The 21,384-nt window shown below is 46.5% G+C and overlaps 1 protein-coding gene and 1 pseudogene across 1 annotated transcript; one reads left to right on the top strand and one right to left on the bottom strand.

Moving 5' to 3' along the window:
* LOC135932642 (uncharacterized) overlaps positions 1-14,914 on the top strand; it is a 310,350-nt pseudogene extending 295,436 nt beyond the window's left edge.
* Positions 10,098-13,181, bottom strand: LOC135932510 (uncharacterized). Its single transcript, XM_065469997.1, has 2 exons — positions 10,667-13,181; positions 10,098-10,360 (listed from the first exon to the last, which is right to left on the bottom strand). Exons 1-2 carry the CDS (start codon positions 13,179-13,181, stop codon positions 10,098-10,100), a joined length of 2,778 nt encoding a protein of 925 aa, XP_065326069.1.
* Positions 14,915-21,384: the final 6,470 nt, after the last annotated feature.

Below are 21,384 nucleotides of genomic sequence, written 5' to 3'. Positions count from 1 at the left end.
GTAAAACCACATGTCCTTTGTTTCTCAGTTTAAATGCTGAGGTGTCTGGTCGTTTTAGGATTTCAGTTTAAAAAACAGTTTAAATGAGGTGACAGCTGCAGGTTGTTTTTATTTCTTCCTTTCAGTTTAAGACACAGTAAGAAGTCTTTGTTCCTGTTTTTCTCTGTGGTCACTTCTCAGAGTTGAAGAGATAAAACTGTGCAAACAATGAATTTATTCACACTAAAGAAAAGCAGATGCGCTGTGAGGGACAGTTTGACACCTCAGCTTTGATTGAGCTGTTTCCACATTAAAAACAGAAGTGACAGTCACGATAAGATCAGCTCTGTCTGTGAGGACGTCTTTCTTGGAGGTGTGATGTTTGTCTTTATTATGTTTGTTCCTGTTTCCATTACAGCTTGGTGGTGTTAGCACTCTCAGGCTAACCTCATCAGCATACAGTAAGCCATAATAAATAAATAATCTTCTCATCAGCCATAGTTCAAGTCAAGTGGCTTTTATTGTCATTTCAACCATGTACAGTGGAACAGTACACAGCAAAACAACACAGCGTTCCTCTGAGACCCTGGTGCTACATAGGACACATAACAGACGAACACAGGACAACATAAAGTGCAAAGTGCAAAAATTGCGAAAACCCCCCCCAAAACAAGACAAGAGACTGCAACACTAGACAGAACAGCACGACACAAACACAAGACACAAGTGTGCAATGGAAATATGCAAATTACTGAGTATTGTGCAAAAAGTAACTTGGTGTGTGTGTGTGTGTGTGTGTGTGTGTGTGTGTGTGTGTGTGTGTGTGTGTGTGTGTGTGTATAGAAAAGTAAAGACCCAACAATCATATGACCAGAGATTAATCATAACTAACAATTGTATGCAGAGAGGTGTATAAACACATAGAGACTGAAGAAGAAACATTTAATGCATCATGGGAATCCCTCAGCAGCCTACACCCAGTAGCGGTTTTTGATATGGGTGATTGCTCAGGGCGGCATCGTGGTGGGGCCGGCATCATAGCATCGGCAAAAAAAATTGCACGAGTACCGATCGGTGTTCTATTGCTCATTTGCGGGGCGTAAAGGCACTCTCCGTTTGTGAGGTGCGCCTGCTGCTTGCCACACAGGGAGGAGAGGGCGGTACGGCGGGAGATTATCTGGCTGTCTGGAGCAGCATCTAATAACCAGCTCACAAAATAAAAACAAGCCAACATACTAGGGCTGTCAATGTTAACGCTGTCATCTCAATTAATGCAATTAAAATTTCAACGCAATTGTTCTATCTGGAGCACAGAATTACTCAAAATCCCTCAAATGTCTCTGTCAACACATTTTGGGCAGTTTGTCCAAAGTTTGTCCATTCTGGGCTCCAGATGGGTTGATTCCGTTAACATTTTTAATCGTGTTAATCATGATGACGCCGTTAATAGTTTAATGTTGACAGCCCTACAACAAACAGAAAAACTGAAGACATTATGATACACTTATAATTTGCACTGATGTGTTTTCTAAATTCTATCACACACATATACACAAAAAGTGAGCGAGAGGGCCCTCGGTGCGCCTGCTGCTGCTGTTGCTCACTCACAACCTGTCAAGGTTCAAGGTTCAAGGTTCTTTATTTGTCACATGCATAGTTATACAAGTATAACACACAGTGAAATGTATCCTGACACGCTCCTCGACATGTGCAAAGAAAGGGGGGGGGGGGGTTAGAGGAATAACATTATAAATATATATATATATATATATATATATATATATATATATATATATATATATAGTATATACATTGGGTGAATGTGCAGTAGTAGCAGCAAGCAGGTGAATTCTGTACATTAATATGAATAGACATCTGACTATTTTACAGAATGGACAATATAAACATATTTAAACTTAAAGGAATTGAGTGTCTGGAGGAGAGTCTCAGTCAATTATAGATGATGTGAGAGGGTGTGTGTGTGTGTGGGGGGGGGGGGGGGGGGGGGGGTTGGTTTAGGGCCCGGATGGCTTGAGGATAGAAGCTCCTCTTGAGTCTCTCTGTCCTTGCCCGGATGATGCGGAACCTTCTACCAGATTGTAGAAGTTGGAACAGTTTGTTGTCAGGATGGGACGGGTCCTTCAGTATCTGCGTTGCTCTGGTCCGGCATCTCCTGGTGTAGGTGTCCTGAAGCGGGGGGAGAGCAATCCTGCAGCAGCGTTCTGCTGTACGGATCACTCTCTGGAGAGCTTTTTGGTCCTTCACACAGCTGTTCCCAAACCACAATGTCATGTTCTGTGTGAGGATGCTCTCCACAGCGCCTGTATAGAAGATCCTGAGGATCTTTGGAGAAACCCTGAACTTCCTCAGTTGTCGTAAGTGATACAGGCGCTGCCTAGCCTTTTTGGTCTGGACCTGAATGTGGGCAGCCCATGTCAGGTCTGAGGAGATGTGGACACCAAGATACTTAAAGGACTGCACCCTCTCCACTGGAGCTCCATTAATGATAATGGGCTTGTAGTCTCTGTGCTGACTCCTTCTGAAGTCCACCACCAGCTCCTTGGTCTTGCCGACGTTCGGCTGGAGGTGGTTGTCCTGGCACGATGATGCCAGATTCTTCACTTCGTCCATGTAAGCTGTCGAAAGGGGAGGGGGCGGGCTGCCTCCAAATGGTGCACATTTCATTCATAATATTGTCAGTCCAAGCCCAATATGTATAATTTTATTTCCTGGGTTGTGTGAAAACCCAGAAAAAAACCTGTACAAGGTGTAGGTCTATTTGTCTATATTGTGGGGTTGGGTGTTAATACTGGAGTGCAAAATTACTGATGAAAAATGGATAAGAAAAGGTCCAAGCCATCAGGTCCTCAGTTTAGAAAAAAAAAAACTGAAAAGAAGAGGAGAAACGAGCAAAAGATACAGGTAAGCAGATGTGTCTTTGGATAATGTCAGGTATTATGTATCCTGAAACAAGATAACATTCACTAGTAGGGATTGGAAAAACTTCTGTTTACCTTTGTTAGCCACTTGGCTATGATAGTAAACAGTAGACAGACAGTAGAGACTGATGTGACTTATTGAATCTTTTGGACTGTGTACAGCATAATATTAATTAGCCATTAATTGGAAGAGGTGTATTTCTGATGTCTGCTATTCTCAATGTATGATGAATTATAATAGCTGTTTGTTAGCCATTTGCATACTCTCTCTCTCTCTCTCTCTCTGTTTCATCAGGAGATACTCTAAATCAGAACTTCTCCTGGTAGGCACTAAACCAACACTATCCAGAACTAAGAGCTTTTCTATTACAATCAATAACTCGCCGCTCTCCGTTTCCCCATGTGTGAAAAGTTTGGGTGTCATCCTCAATAGTACCTTCTATCTATCTTTTAACTCACACATCAATAACATCTCTCGGTCTGCATATTTCCAATTCCATAACATTAACTGTCTCCATCCTTTTCTCTCCCCACATGCAACTGCCATTCTTATTCATAGCCTGGTCACTTCCCGGATTGATTACTGCAACTACTGCAACTAGTCAAAAATCTATCCATCAGCTTCAACATGTCCAGAACTCTGCTGCCCGTATTATCACCAGGACCCCTTCTATGCACCACATCATCCCTGTTCTGCAGCAGCTTCACTGGCTTCCGGTTAAATGCTGCATCAATTTCAAGATACTTTTGTACACATTTAAGGCTTTCCATCATCTCTCACCTTCATACCTCTCTGACCTGGTCCAGATCACCATTCCTGCTCGGTGTCTCAGATCCTCTTCCCCTCTTTCTCTTTCCGTCCCTTCCCCTCGGCTAGCCACCATGGGGCGCAGGGCTTTCTGCTGCTCTGCCCCCGTCTTTGGACTCCCTTCCTCCTGAGATAAGAAACATCACTTACCTCCCTCTTTTTAAGGCCAGACTCAAAACTCACCTGTTCACAATAGCCTACACCACATAACCTTCTCCATTCTGCTATTTTAATTTATTTTATTTATTTGCTCTACATTTTACCCTTATAAATTTGTAAATTGTTATGTTTGTTGTTGTTATTGCTCGTCTCTATTCTGCTTTGTACAGTGGAGTGTTTTGAAGGGCACTTTCTTAAATAAAATGTATTATTATTATTATTATTATTATTATTATTATTAGTAGTAGTAGTAGTAGTAGTAGTAGTAGTATTATTACTCTCTCTCTCTTTCTCTCTCACTCTATAAAATATTTATCAAGTTAAATTCAGTATGGTTCCATCAACAGTTTTCACATTAACATATGTAAATGTACAATCCTTAATATGTTTTTTATGTGGGCACCAAACTGGCTAGGACCGCCCCTGCCTACACCTATTGCAGTGTAACAAGGAAAACATACTGCAACAGCAGACACAACCATGAGAGAGATGGACAGGGGGAACTACAGATAATGTATCTATGAAGGTTCTCAGTCATCCAGGTCATGGTAGTCTAAGCAGCTTGGAAAGAAAAGCGTCTGGACTTCTTTAAGTTTCTTGAAGATGTTTCATCCGAGAAGCTTCTTCAGTTCTGAGGTTAAATGGTGGAGAGTCCCAGATTTGAAGATCTGTGGGAGTGTCCCCCCAAGAGAGATAATGGACCCCCTATTGATCCTCTCCTAATCACACGAGCCAAGGTGTGAAAAGAGGAGTAGGTGACAATTAGCAAAGGTTTCGGGTGAACCCATAGTAAGTGCTGGCCCCACCGTATAATAGAATAGAATAGAATAGAATAATCCTTTAATTGTCCCACAGGGGGAAATTTGGTTGTAACAGCAGCAGAAAGACACATATACAAACAAACAGTACACAGGACACAGAACAGAAACATACACAATTTTTCTTAAATATTTACATTAAGGACAATGGTTACTATATACAGAGAGTACTGTACAGTTATTAAATTAAATAAAAATAACTACAGATAAGAGGCAAACCAGGTTGTAGTGCGAATCAGTTGGTTAACTTATTGCAGTTACAGCGCAGATGTAAACATCTATGTTTGTTGGGAGCAGTTCTGATTGTACAGTCTGACAGCTGCAGGGAGGAAGGATCTGCGGAAACGCTCCTTCATGCATCTAGGATGCAGCAGTCTGTCACTGAAGGAGCTCTGCAGTTCAGCAACATTTACATGCATGGGGTGGGAGACTCTGTCCATCAGAGATGTTATTTTGGCCAGAGTCCTTCTGTCTCCCACCACCTGCACTGGGTCCAGGGTGCATCCCAGAACAGAGCTGGCCTTCCTGATGAGTTTATCCAACCTCTTCCTCTCAGCTGCCGATAAACTGCTGCTCCAACATACAACACTGTAAAAAATGACAGATACCACCACAGAGTCATAGAAGGTCTTTAAAAGCGCTCCCTGTACTCCAAATGACCTCAGCCGCCTCAGCAGGTAGAGTCTGCTCTGACCCTTCCTGTAAAGAGCATCAGTGTTGTGGCTCCAGTCCAGTTTATTATTCAGGTGAACACCCAGGCACCTATACGAGTCCACTATCTCAATGTCCACTCCCTGGATGTTCACCGGTGTCAGTGTGGTGGGTCTGCGTCTCCGGAAGTCCACCACCAACTCCTTGGTTTTCCCGGCGTTGATCAGCAGGTGGTTCTGCTGACACCAGTCCACAAAGTCCAGAGTCCACTGTCTGTACTCTGAGTCGTCCTCACCTGTGATGAGGCCGACTATGGCAGAGTCGTCAGAGAACTTCTGTAGGTGGCAGCGTGGGGAGTTGATGGAGAAGTCTGCAGTGTAGAGGGTGAAGAGGAACGGTGCCAGCACAGTTCCCCGTGGGGCCCCCGTACTGCAGACCAGCGTATCAGAGACACAGCCCTGTGACCTCACATACTGTGGACGTTCTGTGAGGTAGTCCAGTATCCACTGGGACATGTGGTGGTCCACTCCCAATAGCTCCAGCTTGTCTCTTAGAAGTCGTGGCTGGATGGTATTGAAAGCACTGGAGAAATCAAAGAACATGATCCTCACAGTGCTTCCAGGCTTCTCCAGGTGAGTCAGAGCTCGGTGCAGGAGGTAGATGGTGGTGTCCTCCACCCCAACGCCAGGCTGGTAAGCAAACTGCAGCGGATCCAATGAAGACCTCACCAGGGGGCGCAGATGGTTTAGAACCAACCTCTCGAGGGTCTTCATCAGATGCGATGTCAGGGCTACCGGCCTGTAGCTGCTGAGGTCCTTGGGATGGAAGGTCTTTGGTACCGGTACCACACAGGAGGTCTTCCACAGCTGTGGTACTTTCCCCAGTGACAGGCTCAGGTTGAACAGATAAACTAGGATGCCACACAGTTCATCTGCGCAGCACCTCAGGAGCCTGGAGCTGACGCCATCTGGACCTGCAGCCTTACGCACCTTGATCTTGCGAAGCTCGTTCCTCACTTGAAGTGCTGAGATGGAGAGAGGGGGTTTTGGGGGAGGGGTGTGTATTTTGGAGTCCACAGAAGCCGGGGGTGGGTGTAATGACTGGGAGCTGGGAGGTGTGAAGCTGAGAGGTGTGAAGTCCTGAGATGAAGGACAGGCAGTCCCTGAAGATGAAGGAGATTGCAGCAGGGGGGACGATGCTGTGGGAGGGGCGGGTGGTTGATCAAACCTATTAAAATATTTATTTAGGTCATTCACCCACCCCAAGTCTCCTGCAGCCTGGGGGGTTGGTTTTGTCCTGAGATTGTCTTCAGGCTGTTCCAAACCCCTCTGATGTTGTCCTGTTGCAGCTGCTCTTCCATCTTCCTCCTGTAGTTTTCCTTTCCTTGCCTTATCTTCCATTTCAGCTTCTTCTGAACAACTCTCAGCTCCTGTTTGTCTCCAGATCTAAAGACTCTCTTCTTCTCCTTGAGGAGAGACTTAATTTCAGGATTTATCCATGGCTTGTTGTTAGAAAAACACCGTACCTTTTTGATGGGTACGGTGTTGTCCACACAGAAGTTCATGTAATCCGTAATGCAGTCTGTGATGCTGTTGAGGTCATCCTCCAGGGGGCTGCAGAGGTTTTCCCACACAGTAGAACGGAAACAGTCCCTCAGGGCCTCTTCAGTCTCTGCCGACCATTTCCTTACTGTGCGTTTCACAACTGGTTCTCTGTGTACTAGAGGTTTATACACAGGTTGGAGATGAACCAGAGTGTGATCTGAGCCCCCCAGGGGAGGGAGAGGTGATGAGCTGTATGCCTCCTTGGTGTTGGCATACAATAAGTCCAATGTTTTATTGTCTCTGGTGTGGCAGGTAACATACTGGGTGAAGGTGGGGAGAGTGTAGGACAGGGAGATGTGATTAAAGTCCCCAGAGATCAGGAAAAGGGCCTGAGGGTGCTGTGTTTGGAGTCTGCTGGTTACAGTGTGCAGGACCTCACAGGCTGCTGCAGCGCTAGCAGAGGGCGGAACATACACAGCTATCATAATCACGTGTGTAAACTCTCGTGGTAGATAGTACGGTCTCATGCTAACCGCTAGCAGCTCAATGTCCTTACAGCATAGCGTCTCTTTGATAGCTAAATGCCCAGAGTTACACCATCTATCGTTCACAAACACAGCCAGACCCCCTTCTCTCTTCTTACCACTCTCCGTTGTTCTGTCGGCCCGGATCAGATGAAAACCATCCATGTTTACGTGTGAGTCTAGAGTTAGCGCAGTTAGCCACGACTCTGTGAAGCACATCAGGCTGCACTCCCTGTAGCTCCTCTGATGTCGGGTAAGGGCTGCCAATTCATCTGCTTTATTGGGGAGAGATCTCACATTCCCCATAATAATAGATGGAATCGCTGGCTGGTACCTCCTAACTTTACTGCGACGCCCGATCCCGGCCCGAGTACCGCGTCTCTTCCTCCTCACCTCGCGGGGGATGTCAGCTTGCTCGGCGGTTGGCAGGGCAGCGGAGGCTCCGAGGGCTAACAGCTGATCCCTGCTGTAAACAATGGGAGGTCGGACCGCTCTCCGGACAAAGATGTCGTAAAAAATGTAATAAAGAACACCATTGTCCATAGAATTCTGAGCTACATTGTGGGGGACAGCAGTCCACAATAGAAAAAAAACAATAAACACAAAAACAACAGAGAAACATATATTAAAGAGAAAAAAGGACTCGGTCAGGTTGGAGCTGCTGATACTGGCTGCCAGCTCGGAGCGGCGCCGGAAGAACATGAACAAGAGTAAGAAAAATGAGGTACCTGATGAGGCCATGATTGCTGCTATAGTTTAGTGTACTAAAGCACTTTTTAGCTCTGAGTGTAAGAGGCGAGCTTATATATATTTTTAAAGTGTATTCCAGGTGTTAGAAAACCTATTTGCATGGCTTTTGAAGATGAAAAGCTCTGAGCGAATGGTTAAAAAGGAAAGTGCAAAAATGTAGTTAGAAAGCAAGAGTAACACTTACCGATTGATATGCACATAAGGAAAGAGGCGCCAGTTGTTGATGAAGTGGTCCGGAGACAGGGGTCTTATTATGAACTCACAAGCAGTCTGAGCGGCGCCAGTTGTCCATGCTTCCGAAGTCAGATGGCTTGTGAGAGACCGAAGCCAGTCTTAACCTCAGCGGGGGTCATAAAAATCTGAGCTGCATCCGATTGGCTAACCGGGGTGTGAAGGGGAGCCGCCCCTTTGTTATGTGATTGGCAGCGGGGCGAGCTAGGCACGCCTGCGAGGCGGAGTTGGTCTCCGGCGCAAATTTTGAACGAAGTAAGCAGTCATTCGGGAGCTGAGCGGGGGAGCGAACAAGAAGGAAAAATTGTGCGCTGGCTGCGGACCGGTTTGAGTGATAGCGAAAGGAGACTTTGCGCTGAATTTTAGACGGAGCTGGTATGAGGGATCGTTTGAAGAAAAAAGACTTAGGGTTTTTTAGAGGGTTCCCTACAAGTTATTCTAGGGTTTTTTTGTTGTGCGTATTTTGGATAGAAATTCGGAAGTTTTTTTCAGGAGGTTTTCTGCTTATTTGCCTAAGGGTTGGGTGTGATCAGAGAGAGTTTTATCGAGTTATTCTAGGGGGTTTTTTGTGGTGCGTTTCTTGGAGAAAAGAGTTTTTTTCAGGAAGTTTTTTATGTTGGGAGCCGCGGTGCGTTTATGATCGCGAGAGTTTTTTGTGACTCTGACTTTGATTCTAAATCTCCTTGTTCGGATTAAACAAATGCAAATAAAATGAAATAAAGTTTTCCCCCAAGGCATGCAACCTGTATGTCTGGCCATACTGAATGTTACAAAAGCACAAGTTTAACTAAGCACTTTTACTATGGTTTAACACATTTTCACACATAAACATGGACCTCGAGACACAAGCACGGACCCGACATTATTATTATTACTTCCTTTATCACTTCCTTTACTTCCTGAGCTCATGAATAATTTATTGGGGCCATAAATCACTCAGTTTAACATAAGGGGTATAATATCTCTCTCTAACAGGACCCAGATGTTTCTCTAACCTTATACCCTCATAATGTTGATGATCCAGAGCGCGTTGTTCCTCAGACCAAAGCTGCTGTCAGGAACCATCAGAGAAGATCAGCTTTTGCTTTTTAACAAACTGCAGAGAAGAATATTATGTCTGTCATGATTAAATAGGAAGTGGTCCCAAAGGACAGCAGACTGAAACTTGATTAATATAAACTGACTTGTAGTTATGCTGCAGCAAATCCACAACATAGAAGGAAAACTGAAGATCAAAAATCCAAAGTACAGCAGCAAGAAACAACAGAATCAGACCAAACAGCTCAGCCTGACAAAGACTTAAGATGAAAATGAGACACAGGTGAGAAGGATCAAACTAATGAGACAGAGGAAAACTAAACACAATGCACAAACTACACAGGCTATGAAATCAAACAGAAGGAAAGAGAACACAGGGACACTGAGACAGAAGAGTAAACAACCAAAGACTGACTTCACCTGTGACACTAAAGGACAAAACATAGAAGAGACAGGGACAGACATGGAGACACAGAGGCAAGAAAAAAATATAAAATATGTATAAAAATATCATGAAATCAGAAAATGCAACAAAGACAAATGTGAAAACACTGGGTCAACAACCCATGAACCATGACAGTGTCAGTAATGATGTGGATGGAGAGAGTGTGGACTCAGAAAGACTGAAAGAATCAGCCTTTCGTGACAAACGAATCTCAGTAATCTCCTTTGTAACACTCTGTGACCAGCCGCAGCTGGCCGATTTTCACCACATCCTCTCCCACCAGTTTGTCATAGGCCTTGGTGATGGCGTCGAAGATTTTCCTCGCCAATTTCAACTCATGCAACAGAGTCTTCACCACGGTGCCGACCTTGACGTCATCCGCTTCCATGTTGCGGGCGATCAGGAGACATTGAATGGAAGGAATGAAACGAGGCGTGAGGAGTCTTTTCCTGGACTCGCAGACACTCGTGTTGTCTGTGAAGGTTCTCAGTCATCCAGGTCATCGTAGTCAAAGGAGTTTGCAAAGAAGAGCCTCTGGACTTCTTTAAGTTGCTTGAAGACGTTTCACCTCTCATCCGAGAAGCTTCTTCAGTTCTAAGGTCAAATGGCCGAGAGTCCCAGATTTAAACCCAGTGGGAGTATCCCCCCAAAGAGGGACAAAGGACCCCCTGGTGATCCTCTAATCACATGAGCCAAGGTGTGAAAGCGGGTGTGGTACCTAATCAGCCAGGGTTTCGGGTGAGCTCATTGTGAAACCTGGCCCCACCCTATCATGTGAATTCCTGAGGTCAGATGGCCCAGGATGTGAGTGGGCGTTAAGGCGTCTGGGGAGGGATCTCAAAACTGGATTATAGATGGCAGACAGTTGGTGTCGTAAACCACCGCCTCTGTTCAAAGATGGTCGCTCACAGTGGACATAGATGGCCTCTTTCACTCCTCTTTCAAACCATCTGTCCTCTCTGTCCAAAATGTGAACATTGGCATCCTCGAAAGAGTGTCCTTTATCCTTAAGATGCAGATGGACTGCTGAGTCTTGTCCTGTGGAGGTGGCTCTTCTATGTTGTGCCATGCGCCTGTGAAGTGGCTGTTTGGTCTCTCCAATGTAGAGGTCTGGGCATTCCTCGCTGCACTGTACAGCATACACCACATTGTTAAGTCTGTGTTTTGGAGTTTTGTCTTTCGGGTGAACCAGTTTCTGTCTGAGTGTGTTGCTGGGTCTGAAGTACACTGGGATGTCGTGCTTGGAGAAAACTCTCCTGAGTTTCTCTGATACACCGGCTACATAGGGGATGACAACGTTGTTGCGTCTGTCTTTCTTATCCTCCCTCGCTGGTGTCTGATCTTCTTTTCTGTGCCTCTTTGCTGACTTTATGAACGCCCAGTTAGGATAACCACATGTTTTGAGGGCTTCCTTTACGTGTGTGTGTTCCTTCTTTTTTCCCTCAGGCTTAGAGGGAACAAGTTCTGCCCGGTGGTGTAGGGTCCTAATTACTCCAAGTTTGTGTTCCAGAGGGTGATGGGAGTCAAAGAGGAGGTACTGGTCCGTGTGTGTGGGCTTCCGGTAAACTTCGATGTTGAGGTTGCCATTCTCTTCAATGTGCACGGCGCAGTCCAGGAAAGGCAAACAGTTATCCTTTGTGTCTTCCCTGGTGAACTTGATGTTTTTATCCACAGCGTTAATGTGCGCAGTGAAGGATTCCACTTCTTGTGTCTTGATTTTGACCCAGGTGTCATCTACATATCTGTACCAGTGGCTGGGTGCTCTTCCTTTGAACGAGCCAAGGGCCTTCCTTTCCACTTCCTCCATGTAAAGGTTGGCTACAATAGGTGACACGGGGGAGCCCATGGCACAGCCATGTTTTTGTCTGTAGAAGCCTTCGTTGTATTTGAAGTATGTTGTGGTAAGGCAGAGGTCTAACAGTGTGCAAATCTGGTCGGGTGTGAAGTTGGTCCTGTCTTCCAAGGAGCTGTCTTCTTGTAGTCGTTTTCTGACAGTCTCCACTGCCTCCGTGGTGGGTATGCAAGTGAAGAGAGAGACTACATCAAAGGACACCATGGTTTCATCTGGATCCAGGGTAAGTTTCTGGACCTTGTCGGTGAAGTCGGTGGAGTTCTTGATGTGGTGTGGGGTGTTCCCCACGAGAGGTGCAAGGATGGTAGCAAGGTATTTCGCAATGTTGTAAGTAGCTGAGTTTATGCTACTGACTATGGGTCTGAGTGGGACCCCTTCCTTGTGGATTTTAGGAAGTCCATAAATGCAGGGTATGGCATCCCCTGGATAAAGGCGGTGGTATGTAATGCGGTCAATGGTTTTGTCCTTTTCAAGGTTTTGAAGGCAGGCTATAACTTTCTTCTTGTAGCTGCTTGTGGGGTCTCGCTTTAAAGCTTCGTAGGTGTTGTTGTCACTGAGGAGAGTAGTGATCTTTGTGTGGTAATCTGTTGTGTTTAGGACCACGGTGCACCTTCCCTTATCCGCTGGTAATACGGTGATGTTGTGGTCTTTGCTCAGAGAAGCAACGGCCTTCTTTTCTTGTAATGTGAGGTTAGACGGAGGGACTTTCGCACTGGAGAGGGTGGCTGAGACTTTCATCCTGATTTGCTCTGCTTCTGTCTGTGATAATTTATTAATCCGTATGGCAGTTTCTGTGGCTGTGATGAGGTCCACTATGGGCAACTGTTGCGGAGAAATGGCGAAATTGAGTCCTTTGGCTAAAACCCTCTTTTCAGGTTCAGTGAGATTCCGGTCTGAAAAGTTCTTTACCCATTTCTCCCGACTGTCTTCAGGTGTGTTTTCTTCTCTGAGTTGTGTGTGTTCAGACTGAGGAGTGTGGGTTTTTGAAAGCAAGGTGTGAAATTTTCTGCGTTGTCTTTCTTTTCCTTGAGAGTGTTGGGCCCGCTGAGCCTTGTCCACAAACTTGTAAACCTCTTCTAGGATTGGAGAGGGTAGAAGGGTTTCCAGTTCCTGCAGAGTCTGGCTGATCTTGATCTGGAGGGCATCTATAGTGAAATGGACCTGTCTTATCCTTTCACTTAAAAGGTGATTTTGAGCTCTCTGTAGAATCAAGTCTGCTCTGTGTCCCCTGACAGTGGATCCAAGGCGCAAGCTCTTAGGAACAACTCTGCTTTGTCTGCATCTTAGGTTGAAACGAAGGTGGTTCCTATAATCCGCCAGTTTCCTTGATTCCCTTTCATATTCCCGTACCAGTTGAAGGGTGTTCCTCCCAAAATGTACGGCAATATGAACGGCAATATGCCGTACCAATATGTACGGCAATATGAACGTATTGCCGTACATTTTGGGAGGAACACCCTCCCAAAATGTACGGCAATATGAACGGCAATATGCCGTACCAATATGTACGGCAATATGAACATATTCATATTCATAGTCCATCTGCATCTTAAGGATAAAGGACACTCTTTCGAGGATGCCAATGTTCACATTTTGGACAGAGAGGACAGATGGTTTGAAAGAGGAGTGAAAGAGGCCATCTATGTCCACTGTGAGCGACCATCTTTGAACAGAGGCGGTGGTTTACGACACCAACTGTCTGCCATCTATAATCCAGTTTTGAGATCCCTCCCCAGACGCCTTAACGCCCACTCACATCCTGGGCCATCTGACCTCAGGAATTCACATGATAGGGTGGGGCCAGGTTTCACAATGAGCTCACCCGAAACCCTGGCTGATTAGGTACCACACCCGCTTTCACACCTTGGCTCATGTGATTAGAGGATCACCAGGGGGTCCTTTGTCCCTCTTTGGGGGGATACTCCCACTAGGTTTAAATCTGGGACTCTCGGCCATTTGACCTTAGAACTGAAGAAGCTTCTCGGATGAGAGGCGAAACGTCTTCAAGCAACTCAAAGAAGTCCAGATGCTTTTCTTTGCAAACTCCTAAGACACTCGTGTTGTCTCTGGCTGGGGTGATTGGTCTTGCACCCGTTGCATGCGTTGGTGCGGTAGTCGTTGATCACTAGGTCGAGTAGGTGACACACCGCAGTTTTCACGGTATTGACGAATAAAGAAGACGCCCAACCGTCAAGCTCAGCGTCTTGCCGCTCGCCCACCGCCGCCGCCACATCACACTCCGTGTCGGACAGTTTCTCCCTCTCTTCCAAGGAACTGTCAGTTGAGTTGTCCGAGGAACGGTCCTCCTCGTCACGACGCAGGGGTGCAGAGTCCATCTTTTTCTTTTTATCTCCCTCGGTATTGTGCGAGGGAGACGGTTTTGACAAAAAAAAGTTTCAGACCGAACGAGACAATCGCCTTCTTTTGAAAATACTAGAAAGGGGGGCTTATTTTTTTTTGTTGTTGTTTTATAGCGACTTCATAGAACAGCTAGAGCATAGGCAAACATTCAGTGAGTAACTAAGTAAGTAAGTACATAGACTGCATTAGAACTAGAAATCTTAGAAAACAAGTGAAATGAAAGTCAGCCTTCATAGTGTAACAAGGTGAAACGGGGTGGGTTTAGCTAAGCGAACATTGCCAGTGTACAATTTAACTGAGAATAACAAAGGGCTCCACCGAGCCCCATGAGAACATAAGATGTAAAGTTCGCTCCTGCGCCAAATAATCCCAGGGAAGCAAGGCCGAAGAATTTACACTGCTCCTTCAATTCGATCCTCTCCTCTTCTTCCTTTTTTCTTTGTTCTTCCTCCTTTCTCCTCTTCAGCCTTTCTCCTTCGAGTTTCTTCTGGGCCGCCTTATACATCTCGTTGGTGTAGTCGTTTCCTCCATTGAAATCCACCATTTCATCAATTTCATCCAGAAGACTTTCGACTTGGTTTCTGATTTGCTTCCGATCGTTGATGAGCGAACGGTACCTTCCTCCGCACTATCAGTCGTTGTAGATGTTTACTTTCTTTCACGTAGTCTTTCACTGACTTGCTGTCCCGCAGCAGGTCCCCGTGCGTAAACAGAACTACGACGTAGGTAGGGTGGGGGCATCTTCACCAAAGTTGTCTCGAATCCACTTCATCGCGTTCCTCTTGCGTGAACCTCGACTTGAGGCTCACCGCTAGAAGGAAAGCATGGGGTCCGGGAGCCGACAGTTCGACGCACTCCTCGATTTTCATTTTCACCTCGTCTCGCGTTTTGGTCGTGGATGGTGTTTCCATCCTGGGGGACGCACTCTTTCCCGATCCTGTTTTACCGACCAGAAGGAGTCTCAGTTCTTCACGGGTCGCAGAGCCTGCGGGGTTGGGGAAATGATGGTAACATTTGAATCATTCTAGAAAAAAAAAAAGTAAAACACTACGTTTTACATCGATACAAAGGTAACCTGTTACCTGTACCTTGTTGTTACCTTTGTATCGATGTTGACAGCAAGCAGTTTGTCCACATAAAGCGAGTACCACAAGCAGCACACAACCCTGGAATTGCACTTTACCTTTGTATCGATGTTGACAGTGAGCAGTTTGCCCACATAACGCGAGTTGCACAAGCAGCACACATCCCTGGATCCAGCCTTTGGTCGCATTTTCAGTAAGCTAAGAAAAGAAGAAAGAAAAAAGAGGTGAAATTAGGGCACATTCAAGGAAAGTCTTTCAGATCAGATTAGCAAGTTAAACCACACTGAAAATACACATTGAATAAACCATGGCCCCAAACTGGGTGGTTGTCCCATGTGTTTCCCCCGTAGCTTCTCCGGGCGCACACACAATGAGCCCTGGTTTCGCGACGCAGGCATAGCAACAACCTCCTTCTCCTCCTCACTGCCTCCTGTGTGTGTGTGTGTGTGTGTGTGTGTAGGAGGTACTCGGTTCCTCACAGACGGCGGTGTTCGCGGAATAGGCAGGCCAAACAGCTGATCTTTCACTATCGGGGCGCATGACAATGGTAGAGAAGGAGCAAGGAGGACGAGGAGCAACGGAAAAACCCGAGGTCCAACTGGGGGGCGGTGTTCTCGTAATAGGCAGGCGAAACAGCTGCTCTTTCACTAGCGAGGCACTTGAGAACAATGTAGAGAGAGCAAGGAGTACGAGGAGCAACCCAGAGCCCGAGGTCCAACTAGAGAGTGGTGTTCATGAAACCCGCCCTCCGCGGACCTAAGCGTATGCCAGCGAGGCGCTTGAGAACAAAGGAGGAAGGAGGATGAGGAGGCACGGAGAGCCCGAGGTCCAACTGGAGGGCGGTGTTCACGTAATAGGCAGGCCACACAGCTGCTCTTTCACTAGCGAGGTGCATGAGAACGAAGGAGAGGGAGCAAGGAGGACGAGGGGCAACGGAGTGCCTGAGGTCCAACTGGAGGGAAGTGTTCGCGTAATAGGCAGGCCAAACAGCTGCTCTTTCACTAGCGAGGCCCATGACAATGTTAGAGAAGGAGCAAGGAGGACGAGGAGCAACGGAAATCCCGAGGTCCTCACCGAAGGGGGTGTTCGCGAAACCGGCCCTCCGCAGACCTAAGCGTATGCTCACGAGGAGCATAAACGGAGGGCGGTGTTCGCGTAATGGGCAGGCCAAATAGCTGCGCTTTCACTAGCGAGGCCCTTGAGAACGATGTAGAGGGAGCAAGGAGTACGAGGAGCAATGCAGAGCCCGAGCTCCAAATGAAGGGCGGTGTTCGCGTAATAGGAAGGCCAAACAGCTTCTCTTTCACTAGCGAGGCGCATGACAACAGTAGAGAAGAAGCAAGGAGGATGAGGAGCAACAGAGAGCTCGATGTCCTCACCGATGGCGGTTTTTGCGAAACCCACCCTCTGCAAACCTAAGCGTAGTCTAGCGATGAGCGTGACAAGGATGTAGAGGGAGCAAGGAGGACGAAGAGGCATGGAGAGCCCGAGGTCCAACTGGAGGGCAGTGTTCGGGTAATAGGCAGGCCAAACAGCTTCTCTTTCACTAGCGAGGCACTTGAAAACGATGTAGAGGGAGCAAGGAGGACGAGGAGCAACGGAGATCCCAAGGTCCTCACCGAAGGGGGTGTTCACGAAACCCACCCTCCGCAGACCTAAGCGTATGCTAGCGAGGAGCATGAGAACGATGTAGAGGGAGCAAGAATGAGGAGGAGGCAAGGAGTGTCTGAAGTCCAAACGGATGGCGGTGTTCGCGTAATAGGCAGGCCAAGCAGCTGCTCTTTCACTAGCGAGGTGCAGGAGAACGATGGAGAAGGAGCAAGGAAGACGAGGGGCAATGGAGAGCCCGAGGTCCTCACTTAGGCCCATTTACGCATAACCCAAGGCCCATCCGGCAAAGCGCTCGCCTGCGAGGAGCAGGAGAACAGAGCAGAAGGAGGTCGCAGAACGGGGAGGCAGGGAGAGTCCGAAGTCCTCACTTAGGCCGGTTTATGCGAACACTGATGTGAAGTTGAGAGTTGTTTGCTCCGGCGGTTCGGGGTCTGTGTGGTTTTTTCCCATATTTCTCACGTGCCAATTTATTTTGTTGTGATTTATTATCAGCCAGACCCATATTTGCTTTAAATGACAAATTTATTTAAGATGGAGTGATTTATGTAAGTCTGGGATGGTATGTGTTAACAGCTGCCCATAGATCCTACCTGCCGGATCTTCTTTTCATTGATATTGCTGTTATGACTGATGAAGTCGAGCTGGTGAGTTTCTGTGTTGACTAAATAATGTGTTAAAGCCATAAATATGACTATTACCAAACTGTACTGTCGTTAATAGGGTTGCTTTGTTAATGTTGTATGGTTGTTTATTTTGTGTCTTTCAGTTGATTACCTGGCTTCTGTAAAGGCACGGTTACTGTACTGGTGTTAGCTTATGCTTGTGCAATAAAGCTTATAAAAGGCGGCAATCAGATGTCCGAGCCTGAGTACGACACAGTTTCATCAGTTAAAACACACCCTTATGGTGGGAGTTTACTAAATTAAAGGTAGTTAGCTTAGTAAAAACCGTACAGGGTCCCTCCAGACCCCAGTGTTTGCCATCGTAACTTCCGAATGTGCATTGGGGTTGCGAAATACCCCATCGCGATTACAAAGGGGTCACAGTGTACCCACGGAGCAGAGAGCAACCCCGGTCCTCATGAAGGCCGGTTTACGTGTAACCCAGGGCCCATCCGTCTAAGCGCTCGCCTGCGAGGAGCAGGAGAACCGAGGAGCAGGAGGTAGGAGGACTGGGATGCAGGAGGCGTCCGAGTTCCTCATGGAGGCCAGTTTGCGCGAACACTGCCCTCTGCAAAGCTAAGCGTCCGACAGCGAGGCGCAGGAGAACCGAGGAGAAGGAGGGCGGGGAGGTAGGGAGAGTCCGAGGTCCTCACTTAGGCTGGTTTACGCGAACACTCTCGAGAAGGAGACGATGATGATGATGATGATGATGTGAAGTTGAGAGTTGTTGCTGCGGTACTTGGGGGTCCTCCAGACCCCAAGGTTTGCCATCGTAACTTACGAATGTGCATTGGGGTTGTGAAATACCCCATCGTGGGTAGACTGTGACCCCTTAGTAATCGTGGAGTAGAGAGCACCCCCGGTCCTCTCGAAGGCCGGTTTACGCGTAACCCGGGGCCCATCCGGCTAAGCGCTTGCCTGCGAGGAGCAGGAGAACGGAGCAGAAGGAGGAAGGAGGACTAGGAGGCAGGGATAGTCCGAGGAACTCACTTAGGCCTGTTTACGCGTAACCCAGGGCCCATCCGGCTAAGTGCTCGCCTGTGAGGAGCAGGAGAACGGGGGAGAAGGAGGAAGGAGGTCGAGTAGGAACGGAGAGTCCGAGGTCCTCACTGAGGACGGTGTACGCGAACACTCTCGAGAAGGAGACGATGATGATGATGTGAAGTTGAGAGTTGTTGCCGTGGCGCTTGGAGGTCCCTCCAGACCCCAAGGTTTGCTGTGACAAGACCCGCTATAGCCGGGGGTCCGCCTGACCCCCCCTTTTTTTTATCCAGGCCACACAAGGGTTAATAAAGTGCCAGTCTCGCGTCATATTATTGAAATGACAGGGGGGCCAAGGTTGTGATCTCAGTGAAGTGGTAGATACGCAGAGACAACATGAGTATTAGAGGGCGTCACTTGAAGAAATGAGACTGGATATATTACGTCAGAAAATAAAAATACATCGCAAGAACATATCTTTAAAAATTGTGTTTTGGTGATGTGAAATAAATAAAAAGCTTGCAGCCTCAAAACAGAAGATGTATCCAAACAGCCTTTAATAAATCCCAAACTTTACTTGAATACATACGTAACAAGCGTTAAGAATTACAACATCTTAAGCATCTATAGTGAGGCCACACACACAAAAAAAGTAGAAAAACTGATTTCATTACACTTATTGAGCAATGAAAAATCATGCGGTCACTCAACTAATCTTAAAGGCTCATGATAGAAACAAGTTTATGACAAAGTTAAATGTATTGAGTCAGTCAAAACTAAAAACAAAACTACAATAAAACAAAAAAGGAAACACAAATTGTCCTCTTTTTTTCCAAAAATGGTGACATTTATCAATCAGCGGTGAAAATGGTTGTCAAGAGCCCCATACCCTTTGTCGTAATAATAATGATAACGAGTGAAAACTACAACGCGTCAGGTTTTCCTTGCTTTGACCCCACAACAGAGGCTATAACGTTTTCTAGGTGAGGATTTCCCTTTGCCTCCTCCTCAGCTCTTTTCAACACCTCCCCATACTCATCTTTCTTCAGATTATCCACAAAGTTTTCAAATATAGTGAGCAGAGGAAAGGCGTACTCAATCACATTCTCGCTAAGATTCGGAAACCCATAGAAAAACCCGCCACTGTGCAAACCAAACACTCGTCCGTCGGCATCGAAAACCGGGGAGCCGGAAGAGCCGTGGTACATGAGAGTGTTGTAGGTGACGTAGATATTTTCATACGGGTCATTTTTGATCTGCGGATTGATTTCACAAAGACAGCAAAATTCCTCGCAGTCTTCTAAATTTTCATTATTCTCAGCATGCTCTCGTCTCTCTTTCGTGATGACGCATGTAGGACTCATTTTTTTTCACTCCTCCTCCTGGGTGTCCGACGACACAGGCCTCGCCGTCTGAAGGTACAGGCCCAAATCTCTTAAGGATCCCTGGTGGCACTTTCTCTGTTTCCAGCTTAAGTATGACATAATCTAACTTATCGTTGCCGACAAACACCTTAGTAGGGATGGGTACCGGTAGTAACCAGACCGAAAACCAGCGCACATTTCAGTGCTTTATTTCGGTGATTTTTTTCCCTGAGATGTAATAAACTTTGAATTCTAGCCAATCATTTTACCTTTGCAAGCGTAGTAGGCGGGCCCAGGTACGTGCGATCTTTTAGAGCAGAGCTATAGATTGAAAATGCCCAAGGCGAAGCGGTCTAAAGTCTGGCTGTACTTCACAGCAAAATATGCAAACTCAGAAGCCTGCAACAAGTACTTTAAGCTGATACTGTGCAAAGCTAGGTGTTTCATCCTCGAATCTGATGAAACACTTAGCGATGTAGAGTATTTTGTTAAAAGCCGAGAAATGCACCGTATTTGATAGCTTGCTGTGAGACCTCACACCGTGCACATCTACTGCGGGTGTGGTGCCTGTTATCGGACTCGGTGTTAGCAACGTCCCCCAAGAACCCGAAGAGTAGAGTCCTGGCCCCTAGCCCTGTCAGTGTAACAGAAATGATGAGGGATGATGATGGCAGCAGCAGCAGCCATTCTTCTCTGCGTGAGTAGCTTCATGTTGTTCGTGTGTAATTTACGTTGAGAAGGCTAACCACGTTATTAAATTAATACATGTAAGGTGAACTAGCAAACACCGTCGTAGTTACATGCGGCTGTCTTCTTGTTTGATGGCAGATACTCCCTTCACCCTGGCCAAAAAGGCTAAAATGACCACAAAGAAAAAGTGGGAAACAGTTAAACATGAGAGGTTTTTGGACAAAGTTTTTCTTTTCTTTTTTTTCGTTGATTAAGCACTGCTTCCAGCCAAGAGTGATACCACATATAGCTGCAGAAAAGGCTAACATTGTTATCTTTTCACAAAAAAAACAGCTAAACATGAGAGGTTTTAGGACAAATTGTGTGTTCTCCATTCTTTAAGCACCGGTTGGAGCACTGTTTAAGCACCAGCACCGTTTCAAAAGTACCGATTTGGTACTGGTATCGGATAAAACCTAAACGATACCCATCCCTACACCTTAGCGCTGAGGTTCTTCCTGTCTGATTCTTGGTCTTCAAAGTTAAAGACCACGGTAACGTTTACAAATTCACGCCAGTTAGGTGTGTTTGATTTAACCCGGTAGTCGAATAAGTGGGCGTTGGTCAAGACAAAGTTGTCAAATAGCATAAAGCCTGTGCCTTCATGCTTTATGAAGGAACCAGTTATGAGACAAACTGACTCGCTCAGTTCGAGCAGCAACATAACACTGCGAATTTCAGTAAAAGACTGTCGGCTCTTTCCAAAGGTCTCCTTCCTGTATTTCAGTGCTTCCAGAAAAGAATTTTTAGGGAATCTACTCTCCATCTATCATTTCAGACGCGGATACTGCTGACAAAGTAGATCGTAAACCTCGTTACGGTCAATGCTGCTGTCCGTTTCTTTAATTGCCAT

Source organism: Pelmatolapia mariae, linkage group LG3_W (genome assembly GCF_036321145.2).
Source record: "Pelmatolapia mariae isolate MD_Pm_ZW linkage group LG3_W, Pm_UMD_F_2, whole genome shotgun sequence".
In the NCBI taxonomy this organism is placed as follows: domain Eukaryota; kingdom Metazoa; phylum Chordata; class Actinopteri; order Cichliformes; family Cichlidae; genus Pelmatolapia; species Pelmatolapia mariae.
The sequence above is the reverse complement of the archived record's forward strand: the minus strand, read 5'-3'. Positions and strand labels throughout refer to the sequence as shown.